A 20118-nucleotide genomic window follows, 5' to 3' on the forward strand; every position below is an offset into this window, starting at 1 on the left:
AGTGTCGCAAAGCAGAACGAAGGCGCGAGTCCCGATTGCAAGTATTGAGGACGCCCAGGCTGTAGAGCCGTTATGGCGAATCCTCCGTGGGCCGAGATTCGTGAGAAATTCCAGGCCGCGCTGGCTCTGTCACGGGTAGAATTGCATAAAAACCCGGAGAAAGAACCCTATAAGTCCAAATACGGCGCCCGAGCACTGCTGGAAGAGGTCAAGGCGCTGCTGGGCCCCGCGCCTGAGGACGAGGATGAGCGGCCTCAGGCGGAGGACGGCTTGGGCGCGGGGGACCACACCCTGGGGCTCCCGGCCGAAGTGGTGGAGGCCGAGGGGCCCATCGCCCAGGGGGCAGTGAGGCTGGCGGTGATCGAGTTCCACCTCGGGGTGAACCACATCGACACCGAGGAGCTGTCGGCGGGGGAGGAGCATCTGGTGAAATGCCTGAGGCTGCTGCGCAAGTACCGGCTGTCGCAGGACTGCGTCTCCCTCTACATCCAGGCGCAGGTGAGAGCGAGCCCGGCCCACGGCTGTGGGCCAGAGGCGAGGGGTGGAGAGGGTCCCCACTCTCGCCAAGGGCGAAGGCAGATGTTATCAGGCACAGTTTGGCCCCGTGTTTTTGAAGCTTTGGAATAAACAGCTTGCCAACTCCAACAACATCACTTGCTGTTTCTCTCGGTCATGGTCAACGCGTTGGTTTCGTGACACCCTGTTACATCGTAAATACCTTTTCCAGCTCTTCTCCACCAGTCCAACTCCTTTCATTTCATTAAGAAACCCGCAGTAATTTAAATCTAAATTTAAGGTCTCGAGGAAATTACGGAGGATGATCTGAGTGCATGCTTAATTTAAAACAAGGTTGTTTGAAAATCTTCAGTTGCTGTTTTTACCCTATATGTATGTGTACGTTTGCTCCCCAGGGAATTCCTGCTCATTCTTCAAACCCGTCTCAAAACAAACTTAATACTTTTAGTGACTTTCTTTGGATCATTTTGTTTCGAATTTGTATCTTTGAATTCTTATAGTGCTTATTGTTTCCCATTTATAGGGCCCCTGGTTTATTAAGAAATAAATCTGACATTCCCTTCCAGAACATAACACTTCAAAATACAGGTTTGTATGAACTCCTCGTATGGGCCAGGAACTTGGCATAAGCTTACAAACCTTTACATCCAGTAGTTCCAGTTTTTAATACATGTGATCCAGGGAACATTTACCAAAATTGATCCTATGATAAGTAGGCCTCAAAGAAAAACTTCAGAACTAAAAAGGAAATTGTATAGGTCTTTTTTTTTTATCATGATCCAGTAAAATTAAAAGCTACACAATAACAGGAACTGTATCTCTTTTTGTACACTATTTATAACCTCCTACCTCCTGCATATTAGGCCATTCCAAATATTTGTCCAGTGGATGAATAGTCTAATGAAATTCATAGAATGCTGAACTCAAACAAAACCTCAGTTACTTGAAATTTTCTTTAACCATATCGTTGCCTAAAATCTTAATAATTTCAGCATCTCAAGAATAGAATTAGAAACCTTTCTAAATGTGATATAGAATGTCCAGTATTTACTGTATTTTGATTTTAATGTGCACATTGTTTCATATCTTAATATTTCTAAAATCAGGATGCATCTTATAGCTGTGTCATAATTTACTTGGCAGTGTTTTCTTGGTGATAGGTAAAATAATTGTGTCTTACAGATAGGACATCTTACATCTTGAAATACAGTATTTCAAGCAGCCAGCGTTTTCTGAACGGTGAATTATTTTAGGTATTCTTACCAAAATCAGGAACAAAACCTTGATTAGAAGTTCTGGCCATTGCAGGGGCAACTGGGTGGCTCAGTTGGTTAAGTGGCTGACTCTTGATTTTGGCTCAGGTCATGATCTCAGGGTGGGTCAAGGGATCCAACCGAGGTGTTGGGCTTCGTGCTCAGCAGGGAGTCTGCTGCTTTCCCTCTTTCCCCCCTCTGTCCTTCCCCACTGCTCATTCTCCTTCTTTCAAATGAATAAATAAAATCTTTAAAATAAAATAAAATGAATGGGTGAATCTTAAAAAAAAAAGTTTTGGCTGTTAAATAGTATAGAAAGCCAGTAAGAGTTACTAATTTTGGGAAAAAATAAAATAATTTCTAAAAGTAACTATTTGCATATGTGATCCTGGTATAACTAAAAACTGAAGGCATCAGCTGAAAAACTAATAGAACTGTGATCAGTTCAATAAAGTGGGAAGATATAAATAAATGTATTTAATCAGTAGTATTCGTGTATCTAAGCAATACTGGTTAAAAATACTATTTTTAGAAATTACTTTCACAACAGCAATATTAGGGATAATAGAACTGATAATCCTAAAAGGAAAGATATAACAGTTTCCTGGGTGGCAAGAATTAAACATAACAGTCATATTCTCATATTCGTTTGTAGGTTTGATGAAGTTTCTGCTGAAATCGTAGTAGTTTTTCTGGAGCTTGACAGAATGAATATGTGTATCTGAAAGAATAAAGAAAAGTGAACATAGGAAAAAGAAAAATGCACTGAGACTAGCTTACCAGGTATTAAAACTATACAGCAATAGTAATTTAATTAGATTAGATTAAATAGTAATTTAATTTAATTAGCTAGTACCTAGCTTACCAGATACCCAAACTATACAGCAATAATAATTTGTCTATTTGTGCTAATGTGTTTCTTTCTTTTTTTTTTTTTTAAACATTTTATTTATTTATTTGACAGAGATCACAGGTAGACATAGAGTCAGGCAGAGAGAGGGGGGGAAGCAGGCTCCCTACTGAGCAGAGAGCCCGATGCGGGGCTCAATCCCAGGACGCTGGGATCCTGAGCTGAGCCAAAGGCAGAGGTTTTAACCCACTGAGCCATCCAGGCGCCCCTGTGCTAATGTGTTTCTACTCTAATGTTCTGTTGATCTGTTGTTTCCAGTGGCATTATTACCGTACTAGAATTTTATTACATTTAATATTTGCCATACAGGATGAGAGTTTATTATTTATTTATTTATTTATTTATTTTAAAAAAATTTTTAAAGATTTTATTTATTTATTTGACAGAGATCTCAAGTAGGCAGAGAAGCAGGCAGAGAGAGAGGAGGAAGCAGGCTCCCTGCTGAGCAGAGAGCCCAATGCAGGGCTCGATCCCAAGACCCTGGGATCATGACCCGAGCCGAAGGCAGAGGCTTTAACCCACTGAGCCACCCAGGTGCCCCAAGAGTTTTTTTTTTAAAGATTGTATTGATTTGTTTATTTTAGAGAGAGAACATGCAAGCAGGGGTGGGGCAGGATGGGAGGGAGAGGAAGGGAAAAAGAATTTTAAGCAGACTCAGTGCCAAGTGTAGAGGATGGGGCTTCATCTCACAACCCTGAGACTGTGACCGCCACCAAAACCAAGAGTCTGAAGGTTAACCAGCTGAGCCACCCTGGTGCTCCAATGATGAGAGAGTTGATCTCACTAATAATAAAACAAACTAAAAGAATTAGAAAAATTGTATCAGATTGGCAGAGATTATTAAAGATATTGCTTATACTTGTTATTGGAGAGAGAGATACTACCAAAATTTGTATTTGAAATACAAATTCACAGAACTTTTCTGAAGATCCGTAGGTGTCAGAATTCTGGAGTCAAGACTTTGACTTTAAAATTCCATATCAGGGGCGCCTGGGTGGCTCAGTGGGTTAAAGCCTCTGCCTTTGGCCCGGGTCGTGATCCCAGGGTCCTGGGATTGAGCCCCGCATCGGGCTCTCTGCTCAGCGGGGAGCCTGCTTCCTCCTCTCTCTCTCTGCCTGCCTCTCTGCCTGCTTGTGATCTCTATCTGTCAAATAAATAAATAAAAATCTTTAAAAAAAAAAAATAAATAAAATTCCATATCAATATCCTAAAATAATATTGGGACAGGTATGCAAAGGTACGTCAACTTGGATATCTTCAAAAACCATTGAAATAAATATCAGTCAGTAGATACATGGTTAAATAAATACTGATAACATCCATTCAGAAAAACAGTGTGCAGCCACTAAAAAATAATGATTTATATTTGTTAACCAAAAATATCAATATTAAGGGGGAGACGGAAGACCATAAGGCAGGTTTGGAATTAGGTAGAATGATTCTGTTTTGTAAAAGACTGTGTATGTGTAGGAAAAAATTTGAAAGTAACAGCTCATGGGAATTTATGATATTCTGACTGCTTTGTCTCAATATGGTGTTTCCTTCTTGGGAAATTATAAAAATACAAAACTGGATCCACATTAGAGGCTCATGGCCTTAAGAATGATTTTTCTTCTTGGGGCACCTGGGTGACTAGTCAGTTAAATATTGACTGTTGATTTCAGCTCAGGTCTTAATCTCAGAATGATGAGATTGGGCTGTGTGCTGGGTGTGGAGCCTGCTTAAGATTCTCTCCCTCTCCCCACATTCCCCCATCTTGAGCATGAGCTCTCTCATTAAAAAAAAAAAAAAGGAACTATTTTCTCCAGTGTTCTCTCCAATTTTTGCTATCAGCAAGATACACTTGCATTATCATCTTGTTTTTTTTTTAATGAAGATTATGTTAAGTAGGCTCCACACCCAGTTTGGGGCTTGTACTCATAACCCTGAGATCAAGAATTGCGGGCTCTACCCACTGAGCGAGCCAGTTCCCTTCATTTTGAGTGAAATTTAACTGCTTCACCTTAGTAAATTTCCACACAAATTAGTAGATTATTGAGGGTTGCTGGCGGGGAGGGGAGGGGAGGGAGAGGGTGGTGGTGGGGTAATGGAAATTGAGGAAGGTATGTGCTATGGTGAGTGCTGTGAAGTGTGTAAACCTGGCGATTCACAGACCTGTACCCCTCGGGCTAATAATAGATTATATGTTAATAAAAAAATAAAAGAATTATATATAAAAAAGATTAGTAGATTATTCTCCCCACTCCCTGGATATATATGTATGAAGAGTAGCTTTTGTGTGTCTTTATAGCTTTATTGAGGTATAACTGGCATACAGTAAACTGTATGTCTAAAGTACATGATTTGATGAATTTATATACCCATGAAACAATCACTCCAATCAAGGTATTGACCATATCCATTAATTACCACTACAGGCTTCCTGTGCTCCTCTGTGGTCCCTTTCTCCCTCCCTTTCTCTCTCCCTTCTTCTTAGTCCCTCCTCCACATTTTCTAGAATTTCATAATGGAATCATTCAGTGTATCCCTTATTTTGGTCTGACTTGTTTCACTCAGCAGCATCATTTCATTGCTGCATCTGAGACATTCATGTTTTTTTCTTTTTTAGTCTGTTAATATAGTGAATAACCTTGATTGATTTTCCAGTGTTAAACCAGCCTTTCCTTCCTGTGGTAAAATACACTTGGTGTTTTTACCACATAAAAACTTGGGTGAAGTATTACCCTTTCTATGTATTGTTGAACTCAGTTTGCTAAAATTTTAACATTTTTTTCATATCTATGTTCATGAAGGGTATTAGGCTATGATTTCCTTGTTATTGTCTTTGGTTTAGAATGAGATGGAAAGCCTTCTTTCCTCTACTGGAATAAGTTGTACAGAGTTGGTATTATTTCTTATGTGTTTGGTAGAATTTGCTAGTAATACCTTTTTAGCTGTTTTTATTTTTTATTTTTAAAAAGATTTTATTTATTTGTTTGACAGAGAGAAAGGGATCACAAGTAGGCAGAGAGGCCCACAGAGAGAAGAGAGAGGGGGTGGGAGAAGAAGGCTCCCTGCTGAGCAGAGAGCCTGATGCAGGGCTTGATTCCAGGACCCTGAGATCATGACCTCAGCTGAAGGCAGAGGCTTAACGCACTGAGCCACCCAGGCGCCCTGCTGTTTTTATTTTTATTTTTTACTTTTTTTAAAGACTTAGTTATTATGGCACTGGTGGCTCGGTCGGTTAAGTGTCTGCCTTTGGCTCAAGTCATGATCCTGGGGTCTTGGGATCGAGCCCTGTGTTGGGCTCCCTGCTCGCTGGGGAGCCTGCTTCTCCCTCTCCATCTGCCTTTCCCCTCCACTTGTGTTCTCTCTCTCTTAAATACATAAATAAAATCTTTTTAAAAAGATTTATTTATTATAGAGAATCTGAAGCAGACTCTGTGCTGAGCATGGAGCCTGATGCAGGGCTTGATCTCATGGCCCTGAAATCATGACCTGAGCTGAAACCAAGAGTCAGATGCTTAACTGACTGAGCCACCCTGCCCCAAATGTTTTTATTTTATATTTAATTTTTTTCCTACCTAGTCTGGTTTCTGAGGGCAAGAACATGATGATGCTCTGTGAATGATATAATAGTTTCTGGTGTATTTTAGGATTTATATTATATTTAAGCATAATTTATGTAGATTGTCAGTGGTAGTTATCTTTGTGGAGTGAACATTTTAAAAAACCAGTAACATTATGTGTCAGTTATATCTCAGTAAAAAGAATTACAAAACTAAAAAAACATTATTGATTTTTAAAAATCAAATAAATTCTAGATCTGTTGCATAGTCTTTACCTTTAAGACCTCAATAGGTTATGGTTCAAAAGAAAAATATTAGTCATTTCTAGACATGCTTTAGGGTTCTCTCCTTGGTTTAACATTTATCGTACACTGCAGTCGTTGATTTCTGTAGCACAGGCTACCCTGGATCTAGCAGGTTAAATATATCACCATACCATCAAAATTGAGCAAATGTGCCAACCAGTTCCTGATACTAGGGAAATCTCGAGACTCTGTAGGCTAGATACAGTATTCTCGGGTTGGGCTTATTGGTGTCATGGCTAAGTGGAGCTTCTCAGGGACTCTTGTCAGGAAAAATAAATTGAACTAGAGAGTGAGACGAGGTGACTTGTGGATCCATTTCTAAGATCAGGAAATGAATATTAAGGGAGATTATATTCCTCGAGCCTGGTGGGCAGAATAATCAGTAAGTTGGTCATGGGCCAGACCCTTCAGGTTTCCCCAGGGTCCTGCAAAGAACCCTCATAATTAAAAAGGAGATAACGGTCCCATCTCTGTACATTATCCTTATGACCTACAGTCCCTACTGAGGACTGATTGCTTAACTTAAAAAAATGATAGAAACATTATGTGAAACCAGAAGACCAGAGGTCTGTGTTCCAGAGGAATGATCAGGTCAGCTTTAAACTGTAGGATTTCTAAACATTTTTGTGCCTGTGCCCCTTTTTGCAGCCTGTATTTTATAAAACAAGATTATTTTAAATGTATAATAGAAAATGTAAAGGATTACAAAAGAAACCAATAATATAGAGGTTTATCGAAACGTTTGCTTAAAAGATTTATTTATTTATTTAAGGGGTGGCACAGGGAAAGGAAATCTCAAGCAGACTTCCTGCTGGGCCTGGAGCCCGAAGCAGGGCTTGCTCCCATGACCGAGATCATGACCAGAGCTGAAATCAAGAGTCGGATACTCAACCAACTGAGCCAGTGAGGCGCCCCTGAAAGTTACCTTTACTGGAAGATTTATATTGTCATTATTTATTTCTCTTTTATTTTCCAGAATAACCTGGGCATCTTGTGGTCTGAAAGAGAAGAAATTGAAACTGCACAGGCTTACCTAGAATCATCAGAAGCACTGTATAACCAGTATATGAAAGAGGTATGTTGGATGTCAGATACATTTAAAATTTTTTTTTGAAGATTTTATTTATTTTACAGAGAAAGAGAGAGACTGCGTGCGTGCACAAGCAGGGGGAAGGGCAGAGGGAGAGGGAAAAGCAGGCTCACCACTAAACAAGGAGCCCGATACAGGGCTTGATCCTAGGACCCTGGGATCATGATCTGAGCCCAAGGCAGACGCTTAATCGACTCCGCCACACAGGCATCCCAGATTTTAAATTTTTATTGAAATGAGTCAAGTACCTGGGTAGTTCAATTGGTTAAGCATCTGCCTTGGGCTCAGGTCATAATCCCGGGGTCCTGGGATTGAGCCCCTCATTAGACTTCCTGCTTAGTGGGGAGCGCTTCCCTTCCTCTGCCCCTCCCCTACCTATGCACACGCACTCTCCCTCTCTCTGTAAAATAAATAAAATGTTAAAAAATAAAAAAACTAGTCAAGATATGAAGGCTCTGATTCCTCATTTACAATGTTAGTACATGACTCTTTAGTTATACTGAGGAATCTCTTGATAGGGGGCTGTCTAGGTGTTTACCTAATAGGGTTCTTAAAAATAATCCTCGGGCACCTGGGTGGCTCAGTGGGTTAAGCCGCTGCCTTCGGCTCAGGTCATGATCTCAGGGTCCTGGGATCGAGTCCCGCATCGGGCTCTCTGCTCAGCAGGGAGCCTGCTTCCGTCTCTCTCTCTCTCTCTCTCTGCCTGCCTCTCTGTCTACTTGTGATCTCTCTCTGTCAAATAAATAAATAAAATCTTTTAAAAAAAAAATAATCCTCAAATGGGGACTAAGGGCAATCTTAGTCCAAATATAATTGTATAGGAAATATTCTGATACTATCCTAAAATACTGATATTGGCATACTTTCATTTATAATCTAAAAATTGTATTTTGAGCACGCCTGGGTGCCTCAGTTGGTTAAGAATCTGTCTTTGACTCAGATTATGATTCCCAGGTGCTGGGATTGAGCTCTGGATCGGGCTCTCTGCTCCGTGGGGAGTCTCCTTCTCCCTCTCCCTCCCTCCCTCCTACTCATGCGTGAGCTCTCTTTTTCTCTTGTAAATAAATAAAATCTTTAAAAAAATAAAAAAATTAAAATTAAAATTCTATTATAAAAATAAATAAAAATAAAAATTTTATTTTGATTTCCATGAGAATAGCAGTGCTTACAGGAAAGCAAACAGCTGCTTTAGCAAAATATCTGATGTCTTTGAGGCATGGTTCTCAAATTTCAGCATTATCAATCTGGAGGGCTCTGGGGAGCTTGTTAAAACAGAATGCTTGGGGGCGCTTGGGTGGCTCAGTCGTTAAGCAACAGGTCTTGGTCCCAGGGTCCTGGGATTGAGTCCTGCATCGGGCTCCCTATTCAGCAGGAAGCCTGCTTCTCACTCTCCCGACTCCCTCTGCTTGTGTTCCCTCTCTTGCTGTGTCTCTCTTTGTCAAATAAATAAATAAAGTCTTAAAAAAAAAACAAACCAGTATGCTCACAGGGCACCTGGGTGGCTCAGTTATTAAGCCTCTACCTTCGGCGCAGGTCGTGATCCCAGGGTGCTGGGGTTGATCCGCACATTGGGCTCAGCGGGAAGCCTGCTTCTCCCTCTCCCACTCCCTCTGCTTGTATTCCCTCTTTCGCTGTTTCTTTCTCTCCGTCAAATAAGTAAATAAAATAAAATCTTAAAAACAAACAAAAAAAAACCCCAACAGAATGCTCACCCCAAACCTTTCAGTAAGTCTTGGTTGGGGCCCGAGAATTTGCCTTTTTAACAAGATGCCAGGTGATGTCGATGCTGCTGGTCCAGGTACTACACTTTGAGAACCACTGCCTCAGAGAAAGGATTTTCAGTGATTTTTTTTTTCCACTTGTGAAATCCCTTTGAAATATAGTTTGTAAAAACTGAGCCACTGTGGTTAAGCAGGTCAGAATCCATTCAGCTCAATCGTCTAGACACCTTCTTCCCACCCCACCTTGGTAGTACAAAAGAGGTGCCATAGATCTTTCTAGGGCTGTAGGGAGCTTAGATCGAAATTTTCAACTTTAGAGGTTCACAACCTTGCAAAGGCGGCAAATCACTGTGTTACCATCCATTTCTTAATTTTTTAAAAATTTTTTAATTTTAATTTTTTTTTAAAGATTTTATTTATTTATTTGACAGAGAGAGAGATCACAAGTAGGCAGAGAGGCAGGCAGGGAGAGAGGAAGGGAAGCAGGCTCCCCGCTGAGCAGAGAGCCTGATACGGGGCTCGATCCCAGAATCCTGGGATCATGACCTGAGCCAAAGGCAGAGGCTTTAACCCACTGAGCCACCCAGGCGCCCCACCATCCATTTCTTAACAAATTTTACTTACTAAAAATTGGCAGTTTATAGGAGATTACCTATGTGTGCAGGCAAGGGGGGAATAAGAGCTATTTCTGTATTGTCAGCTTAACTTTTCTTTCTTTTAAATGTTGGCAGTCTTCTAAAATTACAGTGGATTTTAGTTAATTCTGTATCGAGGCTATGTGTAGCACTCCTTTAAATAACCAGATATTTTGAGGCTTCTCATATGCAGAGTTCAGAAGCAGTGCCTTACTGGGGCACCTGGCCAGCTCAGCCAGTAGCATACGTGACTCTTGATCTCAGGGTTGTGCATTTAAGCCCCATGTTGTGTGACGAGATTACTTAAAAACAAAATCTTAGCACTCTTGTGTGAAGCAAGCAGAGCCAGAGTCAAGACATGATGGCCTGGCTGCCCCACAGGATTATCAAGGGAACCCAGCATTTGCTGGCAGAAGTTCCTGGCATCCAAGCAGAACCAGATGAAAGCAGTGCGCATTATTTTCATGTGGTCGTTGCTGGCCCGCAAGATTTCCCTTTGAGGGAGGGAATTTTATTTTATTTTGATTTTGATTTTAGTTTTTTTTTTTTTTTTTTTTTGAGGGAGGGGGACTTTTAAACTTGAACTACTCCTTCCAGAAAAATACTTGATGGTAGCCCTTAAACTATGTTTCAACACCAAAACTTATCATTATAATGTAAAGATGTTGGGAAGAGTATGTTTAGATGTTTAGAAAGACAGTTGGTCCCCAGCACTGTGGGTCTGCACAGTTCTGCTACCGATCCAGGTTTTACTGAGTGTAGTTTGACCCATGGTGACGAAGCGGAGCAGCAGAAGACCAGTGAAGCCCCATGCACTAGGCTGTATACCATGAGTAATTCTTAAAGTCAATCTGATCGTTAAGCGTGCATCACTTCTTTTCTGCCAAGACTTCTTCCTTTTTTGTTTGCACTTAATGGACACAGTCTTAGAGACCTTACGGAATAAAAGCCCGGACATCTTCAGTCCTTTGGTGATTAAATGCACATTAGCAGATCTTTGTCTTGTCCTCTTTCACTGTTGTAAAGCAGGAGCAGGGGCTAGAAATATCTAGGGGCTAGAAATCATCTGAATTGTTGTGAATTGTTTAAAAGCAGTCCTCTCTGCTTTTATTCATTTCCCCCATCAGGTCTAAGTGTAAAGCACTGTGGATGAAGTTGTCAGGATTAGCTCTAGGGGAGTGGGTGTTTTCACTTTTTGGGGGGGGGGGCAGAAAAGTAGTTCTAATTTTATGGGTTCCTTTCCCTCTTTTATGGTGGTCTAATTGCCTTGGATAACAGCAGCTAACCAGTTCTTTAGAATATGCTCTCTAGCCAAGTCTAACTTTATTTAGATGCTACAGATGAGCAAGCTTGATTGAACCAAAGTGGGAACATTAAACAAACATCACAGCCCTCACTGATAAACATTATGACTTTGCTGTCAAGTGTAGAATCCTTCCTTCAAGAAAAAGCTAATGACCATTTTGTATGGCTTGTCTGGAAACTTCTGTAATCTTATGTTTTAGTAAAGTATTTTTTGTTATTCTACTTTGCCTTTGTTACAGTATTTATTCTATTTTTCCAATGTGACAGTCATATTTAAAAATTAAAACTGAGGGTGCCTGGGTGGCTCAGTCAGTTAAGCATCTACCTTTGGCTCAGATCATGATCCCAGGGTCCTGGGATCCAGCCATGTTGGGCTCCCTGCTCGGTGGGAAGTCTGCTTCTCTCTCTGCCCCTCCCTCCCCCACCATGTGCGCAGGCTTGTTCTTGTTCTCTCAAATAAATAATTAAAATCTTTGAAAAAAAGTTAAAACTGATGGAACATTCTGTTTTGGTCTTCACCATCTGACAAGTTGAGTGTCAAGCAGTGGATTTTGCTAGTTTCTTTTCACCAATGCAAATTTGGAGTATTTATAAGCTGGCCCTGAGTGAGCATAAAGCATTGGTGTCTGGTATTTTTTTTAACCTCCTAGGAACTAAAAATAAATGTGTGTTTTCTGAATAAAATCTTAAAAAAGAAAAAGAAAAAGAAAAAATCAATGTCTTACTAAGTTCACCAGTGTTTTATATGTTGCTAAAATCACTGGTAAGTTTTTAGTCCTCATTTTATTTGACTTCTCATTAGCATTTGGCAGGTTGTTAGTCTTTCTTCCTAAAACACTTCTTTAACTTAGCTTCCACCTCCCACTTCTCTGTGGTGCGCCTTCTGTGGTTCCCTAGCCTCTGAACACGGGAATACCCAGAGTGGTCTCTGGGCGTCTCCTCTTTCCATCTGCATTCATTCCCTTGTTCTAAATAACATCTCTTCGCGATGGCTCCCAGTTATATCTCTGGTCTGTACCTCTCAAATTCCAGACCTGTCTGTCCCACTGCTGCTGTGATATTTGCACTTTTTAAGGAGTAGGTATCTCTAAAACCACTGTCTAACACTGAGCTTCTGATAACCTTCCTCTCCCCACCTCTCTTACGGTAAACACCAACTTCTTTCTTTAGTTGCTGAGGCCTAAAGCCTTGGAGACTCCTCTTCTCACACTGTATCTTATTTACAGTTGGCTTCACCTTTAAATTATATCTAGAATCGGACCACCGCTATCCCCTGGTGCAGGCTGCCACCCCCTCTTTCTGAGGTTAGTGCTGTAGTCTCTGAGCTGTCCTTCCTGCTCTCATGCCCCCTTCGGCCTGTTCGCAGCCTGTTCAAAGGCAGATCACATCACACCACTGCTTCCCTGGGGCTCTGTGCTCAGAGTAGACCCCAAAGACCTTATAAAGACTACAAATTCAGTATCTTACTTGGCTATCCTTACTTCTGTAATTTTTTTTAAGACTTATTTATTTGAGGTGGGGAGGGGCAGAGGGAGAGGCAGTAAGAATCTTAAGCAGACTCAGTGTTGAGCACAGAGTCTGACCCAGGGCTCGATCTTACAACCCTGAGATCATGACCTGAGGCGAAACCAGGAGTTGGATGCTCAACTGACTGCACTACCGAGGTGCCCCTTTTCTATTTTATCTTCTGCTATTCTCTCCTGTCTCATTGTGCTGTAGCTTCATTGGCCTTCTTGCTGCTCCTGAAAAACACCAGACAAGCTCTTGACTCAGGGTCTTTGCCCTTAACTGTTCCCTCTGCTGAGACTGCTCTTCCCCTAGCCACTGACCTGGCTCACTCCTTCATTCCCTCCCCCTCGTGACCCAGATGTCTCCCATCCAGTGAGCACTCGCTGGCCACTCCGTCTAATACTACAGACCACCCTCTGATGCTTCCTTTTCTCCTTCCCTGCTGTATTTCCTGTTTCACATGTACATTGTCTAACACATTGGCCATTTTAGTGATTTATCTTACTTATCACCCATCTTCAGTACTAAAATGTAAGCTGCATCCTGATGACAAGGATTTTTTTTTTATTGTATTCACTGCTGTCTCCACAGCATCTAGAACAGGACCTATTTCTTTCTTTCTTTTTTTTCTTTTAAAGATTTCATTTATTTATTTGAGGGAGAATGAGTGAGAGAGAGCATGAGAGAGGAGAAGGTCAGAGGGAGAAGCAGAAGCCCAATGCGGGACTCGATTCTGGAAGTCCGGGATCATGACCTGAGCCGAAGGCAGTTGCTCAACAAACTGAGCCACCCAAGCGCCAAACAGTACCTATTTCTTGAAATAATGAGTGATATTCCACTTTGTCCATCCAGATCAACCAAAAGCAGAATGTTACTACTGTGTGAATGCTTGAATGAATTTAATAGAGCATTTCAGTTTAAATATATATACAGTAGTAGTTTGTTGGAGAATTTAATTGCTTATATGATTTTGTACTTAGTATCAGTAGTCATTCGGAATAAAAATATTTTTTAATATTTCATAAATTACTGAGCTAACAGTGGCAGGCGTTAGAATGTCATTTAAAAAATCTGTAGATAAGAAAGAGTTCTAGGTAAAGGAGAGATCTAAACACAGCACGGGAAGATCACTGGGTTTGAAGGTAGGAGAGCAGGGATTCTAATTTGGTTTGTGGTTGTAACTAACTGACCTGGAGGAACTCAGACTTTCTGTGCCACCTGTTCCTCATCCCTAAGATGGAGATAACTTTCCTATCTTAACAATACAGAAATGTTGTGGGGATCAGATAATAGAGTAGTTAAAGCAGAGTCGCCAGAAACATGCTCTATCAAATAGTCACATAATGGTTAAGTAAACGATGGTACACTAATAAAAGAGAATATGATACAACTGTTAAAATGATAAACTCTGGATCATGAATACATGGAAAATGTATACAATACATGCATGCACCTTGATTATACTTTTCATCTTCCCTGTAAGGATGGGCTAGATGTTATAAGTAGTAACAATGATCATTTTAGTTTTGGAAGTTGTAGGGACGCCTAGGTGGCTCGATCAGTTGGGCGGCTGCCAGCCCAGGTCATGATCTCAGGGTTCTGGGATCAAGTCCTGAATCAGGTTCCTTGCTCAGTGGGGAGCCTGCTTCTCCCCCTGCCTGCTCTGCCTGCCATTTTCTCTGCTTGTGCTCTCTCTCACTGACAAATAAATAAAATCTTAAAAAAAAAAAGTTGTAACTAATGAACACTAATGTTTATTGTGTGCTTAAGCACGCTGTATTTTATTCTCACAACAACTCTGAAGGAGGTACTGTTTAGTGGTTGTTCTTGTTTTATGGAGGAAGTACTGTTACTCCCATTTGCAGGTAGTGAGTGTCTGATTCAGTGAGGTTAACATAGACTGTATGGCAGAGTCAGGATTTAAATGGTTTGTCAGACCGTAAACTCTTGTTCTTTCTCATGTACCATGCTGCCTTCCAAGGTAATATTGTTGAATAATTATTGTATTAAGATAAAAGGATTCTTTTTCTCCATAAAATTGTTCAGCTATAGAATAAGTAATAAAGAAAATATATTTTATTGTTACAAAGAGTATATTCATTAGTAGGTTTTGTGTGAGGTTAAGAGACCAAATATTGGGGAACCTAACTCATTTGGTGGGGCATGTGACTTTTGATCTTGGGGTTATGAGTTGAACCCCACTTTGGATGTAGAGATTACTTTAAAAAAAAAGTCAAAAAAATCAGACAGAGGTATATTTAACTTACTTATTTAAATTTTCTCAGCTTTTTATTTTTTTTTTTTAAGATTTTTATTTTATTTATTTGACAGAAGAGATCACAAGTAGGCAGAAAGGCAGGCAAACAGAGAGGAAGGGAAGCAGGCTCCCTTCTGAGCAGAGAGCCTGATGTGGGCCTCATTGCCAGGACCCTGGGATCATGAACTGAGCCCAAGGCAGAGGCTTTAACCCACTGAGCCACCCAGGTGCCCCTTATTTTTTAAGATTTTATTTTTTAAGTAGTCTCTACACTTAGGATGAGGCTTGGACTCACAACTCCAAGATCAAGAATTGCGTGCTCTACCTACTGAGCCAGCCAGGCGCCCCCCCCCCCCAGCTTTATTGATATAATTAACATATAACATTGTATAAGTTTAGGGTGTGCTGTGATAATTTGATAGGTGGATATATTGCAAATGATTACCACAGTAGGAGTAGTTAATATCTCCATCACCTTACATAATTACCTTTTTTGGAGGGGGGTGATGAGAACATGTACAATTTACTTTCTAAGCAACTTTCAAGCATATAGTACAGTATTGTTAATTATAGTCACTGTGCTGCTTATTAGATCTTCAGAACTTACTCATCTTTTAACTGGAAGTTGCGCCTGTTGCCCAGCTTCTCCTCATTTCTCCCTCTCCCAGTCCCTGGCACCCACTGTTCTACTCTATTTTTAGGAGTTAAGTATTTTTGTGTTTTGTTTTTTAAATTTAAGATGCTATGTATAAGTCGTACCATTCAGTATTTGGAGAATAGCCATTTTAAAGCATTTGACATGTTATAAAATTGCTTTTCCAAAAAACACTAGCAATGTACTCTTTTTTTTTTTTTTTTAAGATTTTATTTTTCTGACAGAGGCAGGCAGAGAGAGAGAGGAAAGGAAGCAGGCTCCCCGCTGAGCAGAGAGCCTGACACGGGGCTCAATCTCAGGACCCTGAAATCATGACCTGAGCCGAAGGCGGAGGCTTTAACCCACTGAGCCACCCAGGCGCCCCACTAGCAATGTACTCTTATTTCACTAGTATATGAGAGTTCTCATCTCCTTCAGAACTTATCTATCATAGCTTTTAAAAAAATCTGTGCTGTTATTGTAGGCAAAATGGTCTTGTTTTAACTTGAATTTCTTTGATTATTTTTAAGTGTTTATATTCTATTTTTATCTTTTTTTTGAAAGCATTTACTTCATGCCTTTTTACGTATATTTATTTAAGTTTGTGTTTTCTGGCTGATTTGTTTGCTCATTTATATTAAATTTTTATTTTAAACTGAGATATTGAAATATTATGTTAGTATAGGATGTACCATGTAATGTTTCAATATATGTATATATTGTGAAGTGGTCATCGCGAGTCTAGTTAACGTCTGTCACCACATACATTTACGGTTTTCTTTCTTGGGGTTGAGATCTTTTAAGCTCTATTCTTTTAGCAAAATTCAGATGTAGAGTACAATAGTAGTAACTGAAGGCACCATGCTGTATAGTACATCCCCAGGATTTATTTGTTTTGTAACGTGAAGTTTTTGTCTCTTGACCACCTTCAGCCTTTTCTCCACTATCTCTACCTCTGGAAACAACTAGTTTGCTCTCTGCTTCTAGGCATTCTTTTTTCTTGTGCGTTTTTGCCTTTTCTTTTTTTTTCTTTTTAAAATTCCACATGTAAGTGATCCCACATGGTATTTGTCTTTCTCTGACTTACCTCATTTACCATAATGTCCTCAAAGTCCATCCATATTACAAGTGGCAGGATTTCCTTCTTTTTTTTTTTAATGGTTAAATAATTTCCTGTGTGTATGTGTATTTTTTTATCCATTTATCCCCTGATGGACACCTAGGTTGTTTCCTTGTCTTGGCTGTTGTAAATAGTTCTCCAGTGAACAAGGGGGTGCTTTTATCTTTTCGAGTTAGTCTTTTTATTTCCTTTGGCTAAATACCCAGAAGTGGAATTGCTAGTCTTATGGTAGTTTTATTTTTAATTTTTTGAGAAATCTCCATACTGTTTTCCATAGAAGCTGCCTAATTTACATTTCTACCAACAGTGCACAGGGGTTCCCTTTTCTCTAACTTTGCCAGCACTTGTTATTTCTTGTCTTTTTTGGTAATAGCCATTCTGACAGGTGTGAAGTCATTTCTCATTATAGTTTCGATTTGCATCTCCCTGATGATTAGTGATGCTGAGCATCTTCTCTTGTATTTGTTGGCCATCTGTATGTCTTCCTTTGAATAATGTCTGTTTAGGTCCTCTGCCCATTTTTTAATTGGGTTGTTTGGATTTTTTTGGTACTGAGTTTCATGAATTTTTTATATATTTTGAATATTAACCCCTTCTCAATACATGATTTGCAGAAACTTTCTCCTATTTGGTAGGTTGCCTTTTCATTTTGTTGTTGGGTTCCTTTGCTGTTTAGAAGCTTTTTATTTGTTATTTTCCCACTGTTCATATTTTACTTATTTAACAAACATTTATAACACTTACTTACAGTACCTTCAGGCACTGTTATAAATATTACCAATTTTAACTCACTTAATCCTCATTACAACTCATAAGGTAGATACTTTTATTATTCCTATTATATAGATGAAGAAAAAGAAGTACACTAGATTGTGACTCACCCAAGGCCACACACTAGTAAGTGGTGAAGCTGGGGTTCTGACCCACATGATATGATTCCAGAATCCATACTTTTAACCACTATAGTCCATTGTCTCAGTAGTTGGACTTAGTCTAAAATACAAGTTTGAGGTGCTCCTTTAAGAACTGTGTAGGGTAGGGGTGCCTGAGTGGCTCAGTGGGTTAAAGCCTCTGCCTTCGGCTCAGGTCATCATCCCAGGGTCCTGGGATCGAGCCCCACATCGGGTTCTCTGCTCAGCGGGGAGCCTGCTTCCCCCCTCTCTCTCTGCCTGCCTCTCTGCCTACTTGTTATCTCTGTCTGTCAAATAAAAAATTAAAAAAAAAAAAATAGACCGTGTAGCGTAGGGGCACCTGGATGGCTCTGGTGGTTAAGTGTCTGCCCTCGGCTCAGGTCAGATCTCTGGGTCCTGGGATCGAGCCCTGCATCTGGCTCCTTGCTCAGCGGGGAGTCTTCTTCTCCCTCTCCATTTGTCTCTCTCCCTGCTCGTGCTCCCTCTTTCTCTTTGTATCTCTCTGTCTCAAATACATAAATTTTAAAAATGTTTAAAAAAAAAAAAAAAGGGGATGCCTGGATGACTCAGTCGGTTAAGCATTTGCCTTCAGCTCAGGCCATGATCCAGAGTCCTGGTATCAAGTCCCACATCAGGCTCCTTGCTCATTGGGAGTCTGCTTCTCCCTCTGCCTGCCACTCTCCCATGCTTGTGCTCTCTCTCTCTCTCTGACAAATAACTAAATAAAATCTTAAAAAAAAAAACAACTGTGTAGTATAGAGAGGACTTCCGTATCTATACCAAAATGATAACAAGTAAAAGGAGTGTGCTGTGAGCAGAATGCACAGATGGAACATTTCTGTTTGCTTCGTCAGTTTAATTCACTAGACATTTATTGTTTTTACTATGTGACAGATACTGTGCAGAATGCTAGGGAATCAAATAGGAAGGAATAAAATATGTTCCCTAACCATAACAAGCTACCCCTAGAGGATAAAGATTGGAGCAAATCAGCATGTTAATTATACCCCCAAGGAATTTTTTAAAAATATTTTATTTATTTTTTTGACACAGAGAGATCACAAGTAGGCAGAAAGGCAGGCAGAGAGAGAGGAGGAAGCAGGCAGAGAGAGGAGCGGATGCAGGCTCCCCGCCAAGCAGAGAGCCCGATATGGGGCTCGATCCCTGGACCCTGAGATCATGACCTGAGCTGAAGGTAGAAGGCAGACACTTAACTGACTGAGCCACCCAGGCACCCTCCCTCTCTGCCACCCCCGCTCCCTGTCAAGGAATTTTAGAATGTACATTTTTTTAAAAAAAGGATTTTAGGGGGCGCCTGGGTGGCTCAGTGGGTTAAAGCCTCTGCCTTTGGCTTTAAGTGCACAGGCAGGGGGAGCAGCAGACAGAGGAAGAAGCAGGCTCCCCCCTGAGCAAGGAGCCTGATGTGGGACTCCATCCCAGGAGCCTAGGATCATGACCTGAGCCTAAGGCAGACCCTTGGCCATTTGAGCCACCCAGGCGTCCCTGGATTGTACATTTTAAAAGTCATGGTGCTTCTTCTTGGTGTTTTAACTTACCTCCAAATGAACTAAGAGGAGCAGAGCACCACAAAGCCAAAGGAGATGTTACTCTCTGTTCTGAACAAAAGATTCACAACAGCCAATGTTTAGGTTTTGAAAAGTAAAGAGATCTTTATTAATTATTATAGAAACCTAATAGAAACAGAAGAGGAAAGGAATCTCTACATAGATGAAGGTAATAGGCAATAAGTGAGAATAAAGGAAAATTACGTCACCCTGGGTGCTTAGAACATCCAACCTCCTTAGCTGGGGAAGCCCGGGGGAAACAGCCAGGTGGGATCCCGATGGAGAGGCCTGGGGAAGTGGCCTCCCCTTAGGTGAGACTTCGAACTGACTGTCCCCAGAAGGGCCATATTTATAGAGCAAATGATGGGGTTTAAAGTTAAACATTGTTTGCTTCCATGAAGCTTGGAGTGAGCTGCATTTCTTTGTTACCATGTTTTTATATTTTCAAGGAGCTGGGGCTCTGTGCGTCTGCCTCCCCTCCTGGGTTCTATTCCAGGGAGCCAGCCCAGCCTGGAGCAGGAGGGGATATGAGACAAGATTTATAGAATAAAACAGAACAGAAGGGCCAATTCTGATCTGGAGGTCAGATAATATATTTCAATCAACTAGGCTCTCAAGGTTGTCCTCACAGCATGAGTCTCAAAAACATTAGCCTGCCTGTGTATATGCAGGTCTAGGTGGTCACTTATGTGGGACAAATCACAGAAACAGCTATCCATATTGACCACCCTCCTTTCATGATTTTAGGCTCATACTCTTTTTTTTTTTTTTTTTTAAAGATTTTATTTATTTGACAGAGATTACAAGTAGGCAGAGAGGCAGGCAGAGAGAGAGGAGGA

The 20118-nt window shown here is 40.7% G+C and overlaps 1 protein-coding gene across 1 annotated transcript in view; it reads left to right on the forward strand.

Annotated features, from left to right (window-relative positions):
- The window catches only part of KIFBP (kinesin family binding protein), a 36477-nt gene continuing 16359 nt past the window's right edge, over positions 1-20118 (forward strand). The window contains exons 1-2 of the mRNA XM_047702125.1: positions 1-498; positions 7509-7607. Of these exons, the coding sequence (XP_047558081.1) occupies positions 73-498; positions 7509-7607 (525 nt within the window). The 5' untranslated portion in view covers positions 1-72. The remainder of the gene's footprint in view (positions 499-7508; positions 7608-20118) is intronic.

Source organism: Lutra lutra, chromosome 14 (assembly GCF_902655055.1).
Source record: "Lutra lutra chromosome 14, mLutLut1.2, whole genome shotgun sequence".
NCBI lineage: Eukaryota > Metazoa > Chordata > Mammalia > Carnivora > Mustelidae > Lutra > Lutra lutra.